Source organism: Gadus chalcogrammus, chromosome 7 (genome assembly GCF_026213295.1).
Source record: "Gadus chalcogrammus isolate NIFS_2021 chromosome 7, NIFS_Gcha_1.0, whole genome shotgun sequence".
NCBI classification, from domain to species: Eukaryota; Metazoa; Chordata; class Actinopteri; order Gadiformes; family Gadidae; genus Gadus; species Gadus chalcogrammus.
Genome location: NC_079418.1, coordinates 417950 through 434969, shown reverse-complemented (window position 1 = coordinate 434969; position 17020 = coordinate 417950). Strand labels below are relative to the sequence as shown.

Sequence of the window (17020 nt, the reverse complement as noted above, 5' to 3'; positions counted from 1 at the left end):
AGAAAAGAGCACGTCTTCTGTTGATATTCTATTGGTACGACGTCGTTAAACAATGTAGCATTACAATGAAAGGTTTCAAAAGGCAACATCTGCGTTAGACCAACGGCGAGATATGGGGACGTTTTAGACAAACTTTGAATGTTTTCGATACTGCAGATTTCAACACTAGGTTTTCCTAACAATCTCCACAAGTAAGCAGTAGTTACTTCGGTGTGCGTTAACAATTGGGAAGCCTGAATCAACTTATCATCGGGTATTCGCATAAACAAACCATCCGGGGTGCAAAAGATTACTGCATTTAGTTTACACAACATATCTCGTCCCATTAAATTAACAGGAGAGGAGGGAGAGATTAAAAACTTCTGTTCCAACGGGACATGTGATACAATAGTAGGAACCGGTTTTGATATTGTTTCACTCATCGCAATGCCAGCAATACCAACCGTTTTCAATGTTTGGTTACTTTCTTGTAAAATACCAGTTTTGTTAATAGCTGATACTGTAGCACCAGAATCGACAAGAAATTCAAAATGGTTTTGTCCTACCTGCACGGAGCATTTTGGATTTTCGGTGGGGCTGGAAGACAGTTGAAGAAGCGTTGCCTGGATCGTAGTTTCCTTCTCCAAGGGGTCCTAGTAATGATTATACTCACCTGGGCGTTGTAGCGGGTTCTTCATGGTGTGGGGGGCGCGGACTGGTTCCGTGGGCGGGGCCGACGGTTTGGTCTCGTCGCTGTGTTTCTTTCTGCAATATTTCTCCTGATGACCTATCTTTTTGCAGTAAAAACATCTGGGGGGTTTGTCACGTGTGTCATTTCCATACCAGTCGCTGTGGTTATGGTTTTCTGTTTTATTAAAATCTTTAACGTGACTATTCTCGTCGCTGTGTTTCTTTCTGCAATATTTCTCCTGATGACCTATCTTTTTGCAGTAAAAACATCTGGGGGGTTCGTCACGTGTGTCATTTCCATACCAGTCGCTGTGGTTATGGTTTTCTGTTTTATTAAAATCTTTAACGTGACTTTCTTTCGAATTAAAGTTGTGTTGGTCTTGGTCCTTCTCATTAGTACGCTCTCCGTACTCCTGGGTCTGTTTTTGGAACTGTCTTTTGTTCCGTTCTTTGTAGTTGTGCTGTACAAACATTCCTGATTGATGGTTACTTTGGTTAGTTTTCTTTTTATCTTTAAACATGCCTAAGCGTTCCATATTAGCCAATTGGGTGGTTAGTTGAGTTAGTGTTTTTTCCTGCCATTGCAAATCAGTTAGAATGAGAAGAGAGCGAGTTTGTGGGTTAAGGCAGTTTATAAACGTTTGTACAGTAAACATCATATTTGAGTCCATTGTTATTCCAGCGCTTTCCTCACATGTGTCTAAAACGTTGAGAAAAATCTACGGGGGCTTCATCTGGTTTCTGTATGGTCTGAGTAACAATGGAAAAGTCAGCTTGACTTGATGCTTCGGCTTTTACCACTCTTTCACAGACTGTGTCCAACCAAATGTCTAGGGAGATGTTGTTTCCCCTTTCTTCTGATCCCCATTCGGCTCTTTGAGGGACATGAAACAATTCTCGAACTAACTGCCATTTTGAACCATATGCCAATTTTAGAATGATTAACAGGTCTCCTGGTAATGGACTGTAAATTGTACACATTTGATTCAACCAATGTAAAAAAGGTGTTGGCGTGCGAAGGGGATCTGGAGCATCTTTGGCCATTGATTGCGCTTCACTTGGTGACCAAGGTTTCAATATCGCGGTGTCGCCTATTGTTATTTTCGGAAATTGCTCAATTTGACACGGCTGTGAAGAGGTTGTAATGGGTATTGTTGGTGCAGCGTTTGACACTGTACCTGAAGCACCGAGTTGATTCGATTCTATGGATTTTCGGGTGGCGATTGCTATTGCGGCGAGTTCGGTGTCGTCTAGTCCGTTATCTGTGGGCAGTTTGGGAAACAATCCTGTACAGTCTTGGTTAACGGAAAGTCCTACTTTACGCGCTAGTTTCTGCAATCTGTTTAGGTCTATAACGAGTTGACGTTGGCTCCATACACAAAGTGTAGCGAGGACGGTTTTGTCTTTTCTGTTGTTTTGCGCTGTTTTAATAGCGTCTACTTCGGCGGCTGTTAACTCTATTTCAGTCATTAATTTATCAACATGTTCTGCATTACTAGTTGCTGTTATGTTCAACAGAGCTGTTCTATACACTTCTGGCCAATCTGGGTTGATTTGCATAGTTTTTTTGAAAATGTTAGACGCGATTTCTGCAGTTACTTCTTGTTTAACTGGTTTCGGTATTGGGTGTCGTTTTGCAGTGCGAATCCATGCATCTAAACAATTCTGTGTGTAATTAAAATCCCATTTCGGATCTGGTCCAGACGTTATTGTTTCTTTTAATTCTTGTAGTTTGCAAGAATCAAAAGAACCACCTATTGGCCAACAGCCATCTGTCCATTCGTACACATCATAAGTAAATGGAAAGACCGAGTATATGCCTTCTTCCCTCAAGACTATATCTGCGGGGGATCTTGGTGGCACTATAGGATCGTTTTTTTTCTTACCATAGCGAGTTCTTACCACCTCCGCTCGTTTTTTAATTTGCTTAGATACCGTTATTGTCACCTTAGCGTCCCGTTTTGATGAATTGGCGCCCATTTTACTCTTTATGACTGTGGGAGTCAGACGTTCTTTTGGAAAGAAAACACAAACAAATTAATACGAATAAAGGAATACACACACAGCTGATACAACAGATAGGGATATACGAAACAAAACACAATCACTTGGGTTATAGTTTTACGTCATGAATTCTTTAATGCTAAAAGTAGGCTATGTTAATGTTATTTAATCATTTTAAAACATGTGGGACTCAACGTAAATGGAGACCACAGATCTGTTTGATAAAGAAACAAAGAATTGTTACCTAACTGAATGATATTAATATATTTTGTACAAATTTGTAAATCAGAGTAAAGTCAATGTCTCAAAGGAGCCCGATTTATTTATTTCTATGTTAGTTTCAGGGTACTCACTCGTGGTTTGTCAATCAAACCTGTTTGAAGAATAAACTTCTGTGGAGTTGAATTGTCCTCTGGTTCTGGATCAGTGTCCTGAACTGCTACGTTTTTCGGGTATTCGTTCCTTGGGCATTGCTATTTATCTGAAAAAAATCGATACGATCTCTCAGATCATATTAATACAACTCAGCAGTAAATCTATTACAATCGCATTCAAATACATTTCGAATTTCGGGACGGCGTAAAACTGCTTCTCCAGCGCTGTGGAAAGAAGAATGGTCTACAAGAGGTTGTAGACAACATGAAAGCAAAGCATGGAAAGAAAGGATAGAAATACGGCGCGAAAAATACATAACATAACAATTGGGATGAGACACAACGATGTTCTTTATATATTTTTTTCTTTTCACAACCGAGGGGGGCCTATTCCCTCAGTTGTTTCAGTGCCATACTTACCTGCTGGCACTGTTTGCGTCCGTAAAGGCCGGACGTTATTTTTCTATTATATTTAGTTTTACCACTCGTCCACTTTTCTGAAAAAAAAATAAGTTTAGTAACATGACAAGAAAAGTTGAACAGTGGTTAAATCAAATTTTTCGCCGTCGTTGGTGTCTTTAGGTTGGGAGGCTCCTCTATTTTATGTACATTTCATTCAGGTTCAAACAACATGAGGCCACTCAATTCATCCTACTTGGTTTTCCTGCGGGTGCAATCATCAGCCCTATTTGAAATAGATCTCTGTCTATTCATCATACCTTTGAACCGTTTCTGTCAGTGCAGAAACGGTGCAAAGGTCCGGGTCAAAATTAAATAACTTCTTCCCGTGGGTGCAATTATCAGCCCTATTTGAAATAGATCTCTATCTATTCATCATACCAGTGAAAGGTCTGTCAGTACAGAAACGTTCAAAGGTCCGAGGTCAGAATTGCATAACTTCCGAGGGACGTACATTACCCATTCATGTGAGGTCCAAGCAAATGCATTCACTGGTTGGCCGTATGTGGGGTCCCAAACTGTTTTATTACTGGGCTTACTGAATGGGTTCTACTTGGGATGCACATTCATTTGTAACACACCAACGTAACTCTTGTAATGTACTGTGGCATCCCGCCCCTGAAGCCTCGGCCTGAACGGGCCCGCGGAACCGTGAAGGACGGGGTGTACCACCCCCACCCACCAGCCGGCGACGGAGAGCACCGGGTCCTTCCCCCCAATCAGCGGGATGGGGGACACCTGGCGGCGGGGAGGAGAAAGGCCCGGAGCCACTACAAGAGAGGCAGAGACAAGCATGGACGGGAGAGGCAGAGAGACGCATGGACTGCAGAGGCTTGAGGCTCACGGAGACCCAAGCGCACCCTTATCCTCTTTGCTTATTGAAATAAACGCCGAAAGTCGGCTTAAACCATCCGTTGCGACGTGTTTCACTGAATCCCGGCGCATTCTTCATTCCCGGATACCACATATGGTGGAGAATGCAGGCATCTTGAGCGTTCCCACTACTACTACCCCACCATGCAGAACCCGGACGGAGCCGCGGCGCTGGCTGCCCAGCAACACCAGCGGGAGACCACCGAGAGCCTCGCCCTGCTCCGCGAAGCTGTTCTGCGGCTGACTCAGCACGCCGTCCGTGCTGCGCCGACCGCCGCCCCGACCAGCCGCCTCACGAAGCTGGGACCGGAAGACGACGTGGAGGCTTACCTCGAGGTCTTCGAGCGGACCGCACAGAGGGAAGGCTGGCCAGAGGAGCAGTGGGCGCACATTGTGGCGCCGTTCCTCACCGGACCCGCCCAGCAGGCGAGCCAGGACCTGCCGGCGGACGTCGCCCGCCAGTACCCAACGCGCGCAGGATTGGCGGTTTGACGCGCAGGGAGCTGTGCGCACCCAGATCGCCCAGCACAGCCGGCTGGTGAAGCGGTGGCTGACAGCGGGAGAGGGCCCCAGCCCGATCGACCGGGTGATCATTGACCACACCCTGCGGCGACTCCCGCCGGACGCCCGCCGCGTGCTGGCCCACCATCACCCTGCCACCGTGGACGACCTGGTCCTCCAGCTGGAGAACTGGCAGGTGGCCCAGCTCCTGAACGCCGGGTCCGCCCCAGCCCCACGGCGCGCCAAGCCCCGAGGGGACCCCCCAGCGGCAACCCGGCTCCCGGCGTCACCCCACTGAGCGGAGTACCGGAGAACCGGGAGGTGCGGCGCTGCTTCGGGTGCGGCCAGTACGGCCACATCGCTCGCTACTGCCCGAGGGGACGTGATGTGTCGATGCCGTCAGCGTACGCGGACCCGGGGGCGGACCACACGTGCATGTTGGCGACCTGCTGGACGCAGGGAACATCTGGGAGTCCGACCATCCCGGCGCGGGTAATGAACCAGGACACGCAGGCCCTCTTGGACACCGGCAGTGCGGTTACCCTCCTTCGCCCCGACCTGGCGGGCGGGAAGGCCGGGGATCCGATGGAGGTGGCCTGCGTCCACGGGGACACCCGGACATACCCCACATGCCACGTGGTAGTCCGCACCACCCATGGGGTATTCACGATCCGGGCGGGGATTGTCCCCCACCTACCGGTCCCCGTGTTAATCGGAAGGGACTGCCCGATTTTCCACCGGCTGTGGGACCCGACGCGGGAGCTACGGAGCTGGAGAGGCCCTCCCCGCAGAGGGGCGCGGGGGGTTCGGCAGGCCTACGGGGCCACCCGGCGCCCATCGTCCCCGGGGGAGCTGACGGCGGAGGACGAGGGATCGGAGGGGAACGGACCTTCCCCACCGGGGACCCCGGCGCGCACGGCGAGAGGACCCGTCCGGAGCGAGACACCGGAACCTACCCCCGACACCCCGGAGACCCTCACAGCCTCCGAGCAACCAGACCCACCGGAAGACCCGAAGAGCTCCCCCCTTACTGAGTTCTCGGACTTCTTACCAGAGGGGGGGGAAGGCTCGTCCCGACCCGGCCAGTTCGCCACCGCACAGCTCCAGGATGAGGCCCTCAAGCACGCCTGGAGCCACGTCCTGGTTCATGACGGGCAGGCCCGAGACTCGGTCACACACCACACCCGCACTTCAGCACCAGGGGGGGTCTGTTGTATCGAGTAGCCTCCGGGGAGGGGGGAGTGAGGGAACAGCTAGTGGTGCCCCGTCCCTACGTCAGTAAAGTGCTTTTTATGGCCCACACCCACCTCCTGGGGGCCCACCTGGGCATGGACAAGACCCGGGAGCGGGTCCTAGCCAGGTTCTATTGGCCGGGGGTTAAGCGGGATGTTGAGCGCCACTGCCAGGGATGCCCCGAGTGCCAGCGGGTAGCCCCCCGGGCCATCGCTAGACACCCCCTCATTCCCATCATCGAGACCCCCTTCGAGCGTTTGGCCTTAGACATCGTGGGCCCCCTTCCCAAGACCAGCCGGGGCCACCGCTATATCCTGGTGCTAGTTGACTACGCCACCCGGTACCCCGAGGCCCTTCCCCTGCGCGCCGCCACCACCAAGGCGGTCGCCCGTGAACTTATGCTCCTCTTCAGCCGGGTGGGGATAGCAAAGGAGGTGCTCACCGATCAGGGGTCGTGCTTCATGTCACGGGTGATGAAGGAGGTCCTCAGGCTCCTGCAGGTGAAGCAGCTCCGGACCTCGGTGTACCACCCCCAGACGGACGGCCTGGTCGAGCGGTTCAACAAGACCCTTAAGCAGATGCTCAAGAAGACCATGCAGGCCGACGGGAAGAATTGGGACCAACTACTACCCCACGTACTGTTCGCGGTACGGGAGGTCCCCCAGGCGTCCACCGGGTTCTCCCCCTTCGAGCTGCTGTACGGGCGGAGGCCCCGCGGGATCCTGGACATCGCCAAAGGAGGCCTGGGAGAGCCAGCCGTCCCCCCACCGCACCACCGTGGACCACGTGGAGCAGGTGCGTGACCGCATGGCCCGGGTGTGGCCCATCGTCCGGAGGCACCTCCAGCAAGCGCAGCAGGCCCAGGCGAGGGTCTATAATCGAGGAGCCCAGCTGAGGACCTTTCAGCCAGGGGAACTGGTCCTGGTCCTGGTCCCCACGGCGGAGTGCCGGTTCCTGGCAAAGTGGCAGGGACCCTACGAGGTGGTGGAACGCGTGGGCGAGGTGAACTACCGGGTCCGCCAGCCAGGGAGGCGGAAGCCGACGCAGCTATATCATATCAATCTCCTGAAGCAGTGGAGGGGGGGGGAGCCGACACCCGCCGACCCCGCTCCCTTGTCCCTGGCGGCCCGGCAGGAGATCCCGGAGGTCCCGGTGGGGGAGGACCTCAGCCCGGCCCAGAGACACGACCTGGACGAGATCGTCCTCCAGCATCGGGACGTGTTCTCCGACCTGCCGGGGAGGACTGCCGCCACCCACCACGACATCCGGACGGCACCAGGCATAAGGGTAAGGGTTCCGCCCTACAGGATCCCAGAGGCCCGGAGGGAGGCCATACGGGCCGAGGTGCGCCGAATGCTGCAGCTCGGCGTGATAGAGGAGTCACGCAGCGCCTGGTGCAGCCCGGTGGTCCTGGTGCCCAAGCCGGATGGAACCTTTAGGTTCTGTAATGACTTCAGGCGGCTGAACGAGGCATCGGAGTTCGACGCCTACCCCATGCCCCGGGTCGACGAACTTATCGAGCGCCTGGGTCCGGCACGGTACCTGTCGACCCTGGACCTGACCAAGGGGTACTGGCAGGTGCCGTTGACCCGGGCGGCCCGGGAAAAGACGGCGTTCTCCACCCCGGGGGGACTGTACCAGTACACCGTCCTCCCCTTCGGGGTACACGGCGCCCCAGCCACATTCCAGCGGATGATGGACCAGCTCCTGAGGCCCCACCAGGATTACGCGGCGGCATACATCGATGACATCATCATCTACAGCCCCAGCTGGGATATCCACGTCCGCCAGCTAAGGGCCGTGCTGGGAGAGCTGCGGAGGGCGGGCCTCACCGCTAACCCGGCCAAATGTCGCCTCGGGAGAGAGGAGACGACGTACCTGGGGTACCGGGTCGGGAGAGGGACAGTGCGGCCGCAGGAAGGCAAGGTAGCCGCCATACGGGCCTGGCCGCAACCCAGGACTAAGAAGCAGGTAAAGGCGTTCTTGGGGCTGGTGGGCTACTATCAGCGCTTCATTCCCGGGTACGCCACGCTGGCCAGCCCCATGAACGACCTAACCCGTAAGGCCTTACCAGACCGGGTTACCTGGTCAGAGGCGGCGGACCGGGCGTTCAAGACGCTCCGGGAGGCTCTGTGCTCAGAACTGGTACTAATCACACCTGACTTTAACCTCCCTGTGATTGTTCACACAGACGCCTCGGAGGTGGGACTTGGGGGGGTCTTGTCCCAGGTCCGGGCCGGAGAGGAGCACCCGATAACCTACGTCAGCCGGAAGCTCCTCCCCAACGAGCGCAATTACTCCACCGTAGAGAAGGAGGCCCTGGCCATTAAATGGTGCCTGGAGAAGTTGCGCTACTACCTCCTGGGGAGGGAGTTCACCTTGGTCACCGACCACGCCCCCCTGAAGTGGATGGCGGGGGCCAAGAACACAAACGCCCGGGTGACACGGTGGTTCCTGGCGCTCCAGGATTTCCGGTTCCGGGTGGACCACCGACCGGGCCGGGAGCATGCCAACGCCGACGCCCTGTCACGTCGGGATGCCTGTCTGGGCGGGTTCCCCGGAGACCAGGGGCTTGAGCAAACGGGGGGGGAGTGTGGCATCCCGCCCCTGAAGCCTCGGCCTGAACGGGCCCGCGGAACCGTGAAGGACGGGGTGTACCACCCCCACCCACCAGCCGGCGACGGAGAGCACCGGGTCCTTCCCCCCAATCAGCGGGATGGGGGACACCTGGCGGCGGGGAGGAGAAAGGCCCGGAGCCACTACAAGAGAGGCAGAGACAAGCATGGACGGGAGAGGCAGAGAGACGCATGGACTGCAGAGGCTTGAGGCTCACGGAGACCCAAGCGCACCCTTATCCTCTTTGCTTATTGAAATAAACGCCGAAAGTCGGCTTAAACCATCCGTTGCGACGTGTTTCACTGAATCCCGGCGCATTCTTCATTCCCGGATACCACAGTACGTAGTTCTTAGGAGGGTTGCTACCCTTACTGAGAGTAATCAAAACGTTCTCCGCCAACATTCCTGCATTCGTCACATAACAAGAGTTAATCTGCAGAGCGAAATCTTGCTAACGATTCGCACGGCACAAGCTTTCCATTCGTAGTAACAGTCTACTACTGGCCGATCATTGATGCCTACGTAGTACGGATTATCAATTCGTAGGGATTCCTAATTCTTGGATATTTTAGCAAAAAATATCAGACAGAGCCTCCGCCTAAATAAGAATTTAAATGAAACCTCATGCTTTTAGATCGATTTTCCCGTGGGTGCAATCATCAGCCCTATTTGAAATAGATCTCTGTCTATTCATCATACCTTTGAACCGTTTCTGTCAGTGCAGAAACGGTGCAAAGGTCCGGGTCAAAATTAAATAACTTCTTCCCGTGGGTGCAATTATCAGCTCTATTTGAAATAGATCTCTATCTATTCATCATACCAAAGGCAGGCAACTATGTCCACTTATCCACTCTTTAGCTGAATAGTTGTTTTAGTGCTAATCGCCTCCAAAGGTCCAGGTCAGAATGACATTATTGTGATAGCTGTCTGTTGTCTAAGGCAGTTGTTTATGCCAATAGACTCCGTTGTGTCAAGTCTTTTAATGACTTTGTGAGGGAGAATATCGAGGACGTTGACTCACGTGCTGGTTATCTCAACACACTGTCGACGCTTAAGGTACGAACACACCAAACGCGTAACCCGCGTAAGATTTACGTGCGTAACGCAGCTAAAATGTTGCTTGACCATTTTGTGTCAAAAATGGTCCTACGTACGCAGCTAAGCGCCTGTGGCTGCGCTTGATTTAGGAGTCCCAGGAAGGAAACCCAAACGCCGCCGTGTTTGGGTGCATGATAGAGCTTGGATCGGGTTAGATTAAATAATCTCAGATATAAATAACAATAATCGGGTTAAATAACTTCACATGGTGTGTCTGGTGTGTTTCCAGCATTCGTAGTGTTGATCAGCAGAGATATAGTCCGCCAAGACGTTGAGGTTGCATAGCAACCAGAGACGCTGTCCATGCAAGTGAACGGAGCGGTCCCTCTTCGTCATAACTATCAAACCAAACATCCTTCACATTCACCGAGCGAACATTATGAAAGTAAAATGCACATTTCTCGCTAAAAATGTTTACATAAACGCATTTAATGGCGTAACTATGTTACTATTTCAGGAGATCCTCGAACGAGGCCTCACCTTCATCACGACACCGTCACTCCCAGACCGTGACCTATTGAGACGAGATCTACATACTTACCACAGACGGTTAAAAATTCTCGATTATTTTAAATATAACACAGATTATTTTTACTTACCTTTTACTACGCCGTCTATCTGGGAACCAGCCTTGAAGTCCGTCTCGAAGCCTATACGCCAGCTCATCGATCAGGACCTCCGCTCCTTCCGTGACCTCCGACCTCGACGTCCTGTAGGGGAGGCCAATATTACTGTCCATCAACAACAGGCCCTCAACAAACTAAAATCTCACCATGAGATTATTATTAGACCGGCGGATAAGGGAGGGCAAATTGTAATACAGGACCGTACTAATTACATTCTGGAGGCGACACGTCAACTTAATGACCCGGTCTACTATCGCCCTCTCACGGATCCTACCTTGAGACTCAGACAATGGCTAGGCTTTTAATTGACCAGATGAGGAAAAAGCATCTCATCAGCGCAAAACAGGCACACTACCTATACGGCCCGGATCTCCCTCGGGCGAGATTATTTTACCTTCTCCCCAAAATACATAAACCCCCAGAGAATTGGACTGTTCCATTCGTGGTTCCTCCAGGACGCCCCATAGTTAGCGACTGTGGCTCCGAATCATACCACCTGGCGGAGTTCATAGACTTTTACATTAACCCCCTATCTCACACTCACCCGAGCTACCTTAAGGACACATACACCTTTGTCAACAAGTTGAAGAATCTCACCGTCCCTGATAACACGTTTATCTTTTCAATCGACGTTGACTCCTTGTACACGAACATCGACACTGTCCTGGGCCTCGAGGCTGTGAAGAAAGCATTGTCTTCGTCACCGGATTCATCTCGTCCCGACACATTTATTTTAAAGTTTTTAGAAATTACCCTTACCCGCAACAACTTTTTATTTGATAAATCCTTCTTTCTACAAATATGCGGCTGCGCAATGGGAAGGAAATATTCATCAGCCTACGCGGACATCTATCTGGCAGACTGGGAGGAATCTGCATTCCTTAAATGCCTGTCACGCCCCCTAGTCTATTTCCGTTACTTAGATGATATCTTTGGCCTATGGGACGAATCAGAAACGGAATTTAACCATTTTATACATATCCTTAACTCACACCACCCCCGTATCAAACTCAAACAAACTCTCCATCTCCAGCAGGTCCCCTTCCTAGACACAGTAGTTTTCTTCACAGACACGAAGGATGGACACAAAACATTAGCAACCAAGGTTTATTTTAAAGACACTGACAGTCATTCCTTATTATTTAACACCAGCTACCATCCCCGGCATACTTTCAGCTCCATCATCAAGTCCCAACTAATCCGTTTTCCACCGCATCTGCTCTCTACCTCATCACGTGGAGGAGGCCACCAGGACCCTTTTCAAGGCCCTTAGACCCCGCGGCTATTCCAAACGTTTTCTTCTGACTATTAAAGGGGAAGTGACCGCCCTCTTCCAGCCAGACCGGCCCGTTCTCCCTGAAAAAAAGAACACAGAACAAAAGTTAATTCCATTAATTACTACATTTTCGCGACAACTAGGCCCCCTCAAGCAAGCTATAAATCAACATTTGAATTCTGCCATACCTCAAACCGCCCCACTCGCTTTATTTTAAAATACTAATGTCCTACCACCGTAATAAAAACCTGCAGGACATTTTAATCCATACGACTCCCCACTCTCCCTTACCCCACTCTTCTCACCCTCTCTAACTCTAAACCCTTCAACGTCCTATCACCCCTCTGCCCTCTGGGTTTGAGATGTGAATAGGATATCAGAGATGCCCAGAAAGGCAGGGGAGAATGTAGGGACAGACATCCCACACCTCCTTACCTCTGACTCCCCACCCTTTCCCCCCACCACTCTTCTCACTCTCTCTAAACCTAAACCCTTCAACATTTAAAATTTAAAAAGTTTGTTTTTAATCCTAAACCTAACCTTTAGCTTTATTCCCTAAACCCACCCCTAAAACCATTTTGTATTTATTTAGAATGATATTTTTACGGATTTTAAGCACATAAACTGCCCCCACATAGCCACTAGGAAGCAGGATCTAACACACAAATTGCATAACCCTCACATAGCCACTAGGAAGCGGGATCAAACACCATTAAACAGGCGAGGAGGGAGGAACCATTACGTCACGTTGGCCACGCCCACTTGACCCTATAAATGTCGACAGAGAGATTGGAGGGCAGAACACATAGCCAGACCCGCAGAGAGCCTGCATCTCGAAGTAGCGCTACTATATTTCTCTCACACACGTTAGATACTATTCCCTCCCTTCGACTTCATAGTTATCATACCAAAATGACCAGCGAAGGATAAATCTGGGGCAAGTTTTTCTTGCTTTATTTAAAACTAAACAATATTAAATTACCTGATGCTATGCTATGTATGAGGTGCAGGTTATTTTGTAATTGTTTTAACATTTCCTGGGGTTATGCAGTGTATGGAACTATTTTCTTTAGACTTTATCCCTACCACTCTAAATCTAAATCCTAACCTTAACCCTTAGCCGTATTCCCTAACCTTAACCCGAGTGGCTATCCCTACCACTTATCTGAATCCTTACCTTAACCTTTAGCCTTATTCCCTAACCTTAACCCGAGTGGCTATCCCCACCACTTATCTAAATCCTAACCTTAACCTTTAGCCTTATTCCCTAACCTTAACCCGAGTGGCTATCCCTACCACTTATCTAAATCCTAACCTTAACCTTTAGCCTTATTCCCTAACCTTAACCCGAGTGGCTATCCCTACCACTTATCTAAATCCTTACCTTAACCTTTAGCCTTATTCCCTAACCTTAACCCGAGTGGCTATCCCCACCACTTATCTAAATCCTAACCTTAACCTTTAGCCTTATTCCCTAACCTTAACCCGAGTGGCTATCCCTACCACTTATCTAAATCCTAACCTTAACCTTTAGCCTTATTCCCTAACCTTAACCCGAGTGGCTATCCCTACCACTTATCTAAATCCTAACCTTAACCTTTAGCCTTATTCCCTAACCTTAACCCGAGTGGCTATCCCGACCCCTAACCTTAATCTTTAGCCTTATGAGGCACCAAATGAGGAGCACTAACGAGAAAATCTTTCCCATCTTAACACCAAACGAACAACGAGAAATCTATCCTATCTTAAAACTAACCGAGGAGCACGAACGAAAAATCTATGCCCAAAGCTTCTTTGAGTCTTATGCTCCCCAACCTAGCCCTAACATGAATAATAAAATGTATAGAACTGAACTGAACTACTGAACGGTTATGCCGCTTTTCCACTGCATGGTACCAGCTCGACATGACTCGACTCAGCTCGCATTTTTTGCGTTTCCACCGTGAAAACATGGTATCTGGTACCTGAAGTGGCTGCTTTTTTTAGTCCTGCCTCGCTCTAGATTCCAAGCGAGCTGAGCCGATGCTAAAAGGTGACGTCGCCTGGAAACTACCTGTACAATCAATATCCTATATTGCAGAATGGGCCCGCACCTTTCGCCCACTCTCACTCAGCACAGGGTTGTGTACTGAGCCCTTTACTCTACTCCTTGTACACACATGACTGTGCCCCATCTCACACTACCAACACCATGGTGAAATTCGCAGATGACACAACTGTGGTGGGTCTGATCACCAAAGGTGATGAGGCCAATTACAGAGAGGAGGTTCAAAGGCTGACAGAGTGGTGCTCAGAGAACAACCTGAGCCTCAACATCAAAAAAAACAAAATAACTGATCATTGATTACAGGAAGAAGCAGGACACACACCACTACACATCAACGGGGAGAGGGTGTCCAGCTTCAAATTCTTGGGCATACACATCCCAGAGAACTTATCATGGGCAATAAACGCAATAGTTAAGAAAGCACAGCAGCGGCTATACTTTCTCCGCACACTCAGGAAAGTCAATCTCTCACAACGGCACCTAAGGTCCTTCTATCGCTGCTCCATCGAGAGTGTGCTCACCTATGGAATCCTGCCCTGGTACGGTAGCAGTTCTGCTGCAGACAGGAAGTCACTGCAGAGGATTATTAAAACCGCCCAAAACATCATCAACCAACAGCTACCTACCATGGACACCATCTTCAACTCCCGATGCTTGCAGAAGACACAACATTATGAAAGACTCATACCACCCTGCCAACTATCTGTTTGAACTGCTGCCCTCAGGGAAACGTTACAGGGCCCCGTTTCCCGATAACGATGGATCCACGCTCGTACGATCATTCTCACGATGGATCTTGCGATCCATCGTCAATTTCTTTGGAGCGTTTCCCGAAACTCCTCTTAACGTGAACGCGCATTCGCTGCACTCACGACGTCGTAGGATTGTAACTGTCTACTGACACGGTGCTGAAATGGGCTCCGTAGGAGGGGGAGACGCAGGAATGTCGCAGGAAAATTGTGTTAAAAAGGGTTAAAATATATCCCCATCAAGGACAACAGCAGAGTAGCCTACGAAAAAAATAGACTGCAATTATATGAATGCTAAAGACATTAAAACACAATTGATTAGGCTTAAACCGACATATATCAGTCCTAATCCTGAATGCACTGTGCGTTTCACGGCATTTTCCCCCCTTAAATAATTCCTCTTCACACCTGTGAATAACCCGGGAGACGTCCATGATGAGGAATACAACGAAGCCCACCGTCTGGCCCGGTGCATCGTTGAGCGCACGATCGGGAGGTGGAAGTTGCTCTTTAGATGCCTTCACAAGTCAGGCGGAGGGCTCCAGTTTTCTCCGGCCAAGTCATGCGCCGTGATATGTGTGACGGCTATGTTGCACAACATTGCAGCTAAGGCTGGGGTGGCATTGCTTGAACCGGAGGACGTTGAGGACGATGAGGAAGATCGGTGTGAGGACGGCCTCCCTCAAAACTACGCGGCTGGTTTTCATGCGCGTCGAATAGTGATTGAGACTTTTTTTTAACCCCCTCCACCCTCCCTCATGTCACTAAACATTCCCGTCAACGTGACCAATCCCCACCATATCCCAGCCTTTTGCCTGCTCCTTTGCTTGTTTTTTAAAATTTTATTTTTTTATTTATTTTCTTATTTTTTTTAATTTCTTTTATTTTGTTATTTTTTATTTTTTTTAATTTGTTTAATTGAATTTATTTTTTACATTATTTTATGCTACGTTTTATGAGTAGCCATGTCAGTCTGCCCAAATCCCCCCACTTTCTCTCACACATTTTGAGTGCCCTGCCTGCGCAAACATTTTCTGGACTGTCCCGTTTTAATTTGGCCATTTGAACATCTTTATTAATAAATTAATTAATAATCTTTATTAATTACCAAACTAAGAACATAAAGGCGCAATGCGTTTTAATAAAACGCATCCAATAGACGGAATGTCCGATGGTGTCGCCACTGAGGCTATAGCTGACGATGCTCTTAGCGTCCTACGAGTACCTACGAGCACCCCTGGAGTACTCTTTAGCTACGAGCGTTTTCAAGACGTTCGTTCCCCACGAAGCTTTCGGGAAACGCGGTGAAAACTCTACGATGCCCTTTCGACGCACTTCACGATCCACTTAGGCTAACGACGCTTTCGGGAAACGGGGCCCAGGTCCATCAGAACACGCACCACAAGATTCATAAACAGTTTCTATCCCAAAGCAGTCACCATACTTAACTCTGACTTGAAAATAAATCCACTAATTCCGACAGCAGACAAATGTTCAATTTAATCAACAATATGTCATCCCACTCTTCCTCTCTATATTACCGCAGCTGAGGTGACACAGGTGTACCACACAGTCAGACACAACCTCAGCTACAACAGTGTTGACTAAACTGAATCAAAAGATTCTCCTGGATTCAAAAATTGTAAAAAAAAAATGTATAGGGAGAACAAAGGCAGAGGCAGTGGTTAAAGATGTCCTTGCTCCAAAGGCAGTGGCTGATGTTCTTAAGGCCCTAACATCAGATAAACCCCTCCCATTTTCCATTCAGACAGATGCATCAAATAAAGGCAACAGGAAGATGTTCCCCCTTGCTGTTCAATACTTCAGTCCAGAATGCGGGGTCACCAACAAAATGCTGGATTTCATTGAAAATGCAGATGAGTCCGCTGCTGGGATTGTAGCTCTCATTGAGCAGTCGCTTGACAAATTTGGCTTATCGTTGGATCATGTGACAGCATTTAGTGCACTGCAGACAACACAAATGTGAATTATGGAATTCAAGACTCTGTCTTCACCAACTGGAAGAAGTAATAAAAAGATCTGCTGCAAGGAAACTGACATGCCCATATTTTGCACAACTCAGTGAAGCATGCTCTTGACCAGCTCACTGTAGATGTGGAAAATGTTGTGCTGAAGGTCTATGCCTTCTTTTCCACATCTGCCAAACAAAGAGAATCACTCAAAGAGTTTTGTAGGTTTTGTGATGTTGCGTTCCAGGAAATTCTGCGACATGTCACAACCAGGTGGCTCTCCCTTAATCCAGCCATCACCCGGCTAATGCAAACCTGGATTGCACTGAAATCGTACTTCATCAGCCTGGGGGGAGGAGTGTCCCAAACAACTTCGAGCATTGTTAAATTTCAGTGAGGACTCAACTGAGGAAGATGGAGACATTGTGGAGGTTTACCTTCTTTTCTGCAATAATATCCTCTCTCTCTTTGAGGAAGTTGTAAAGAAGCTGAGTGATGAAACCACCTGTGTTGAGTTATATTCCA

At 49.7% G+C, this 17020-nt stretch overlaps 1 protein-coding gene across 1 annotated transcript; it reads right to left on the bottom strand.

Annotated features, from left to right (window-relative positions):
• Positions 1-797: 797 nt before the first annotated feature.
• Positions 798-11680, bottom strand: LOC130386181 (uncharacterized). The gene is made up of 4 exons (XM_056594966.1): positions 11213-11680; positions 11051-11130; positions 10427-10537; positions 798-3154 (listed from the first exon to the last, which is right to left on the bottom strand). The coding sequence occupies exon 4, from the start codon at positions 2647-2649 to the stop codon at positions 1360-1362; it is 1290 nt and encodes a 429-aa protein (XP_056450941.1). The 5' UTR covers positions 2650-3154; positions 10427-10537; positions 11051-11130; positions 11213-11680; the 3' UTR covers positions 798-1359.
• Positions 11681-17020: the final 5340 nt, after the last annotated feature.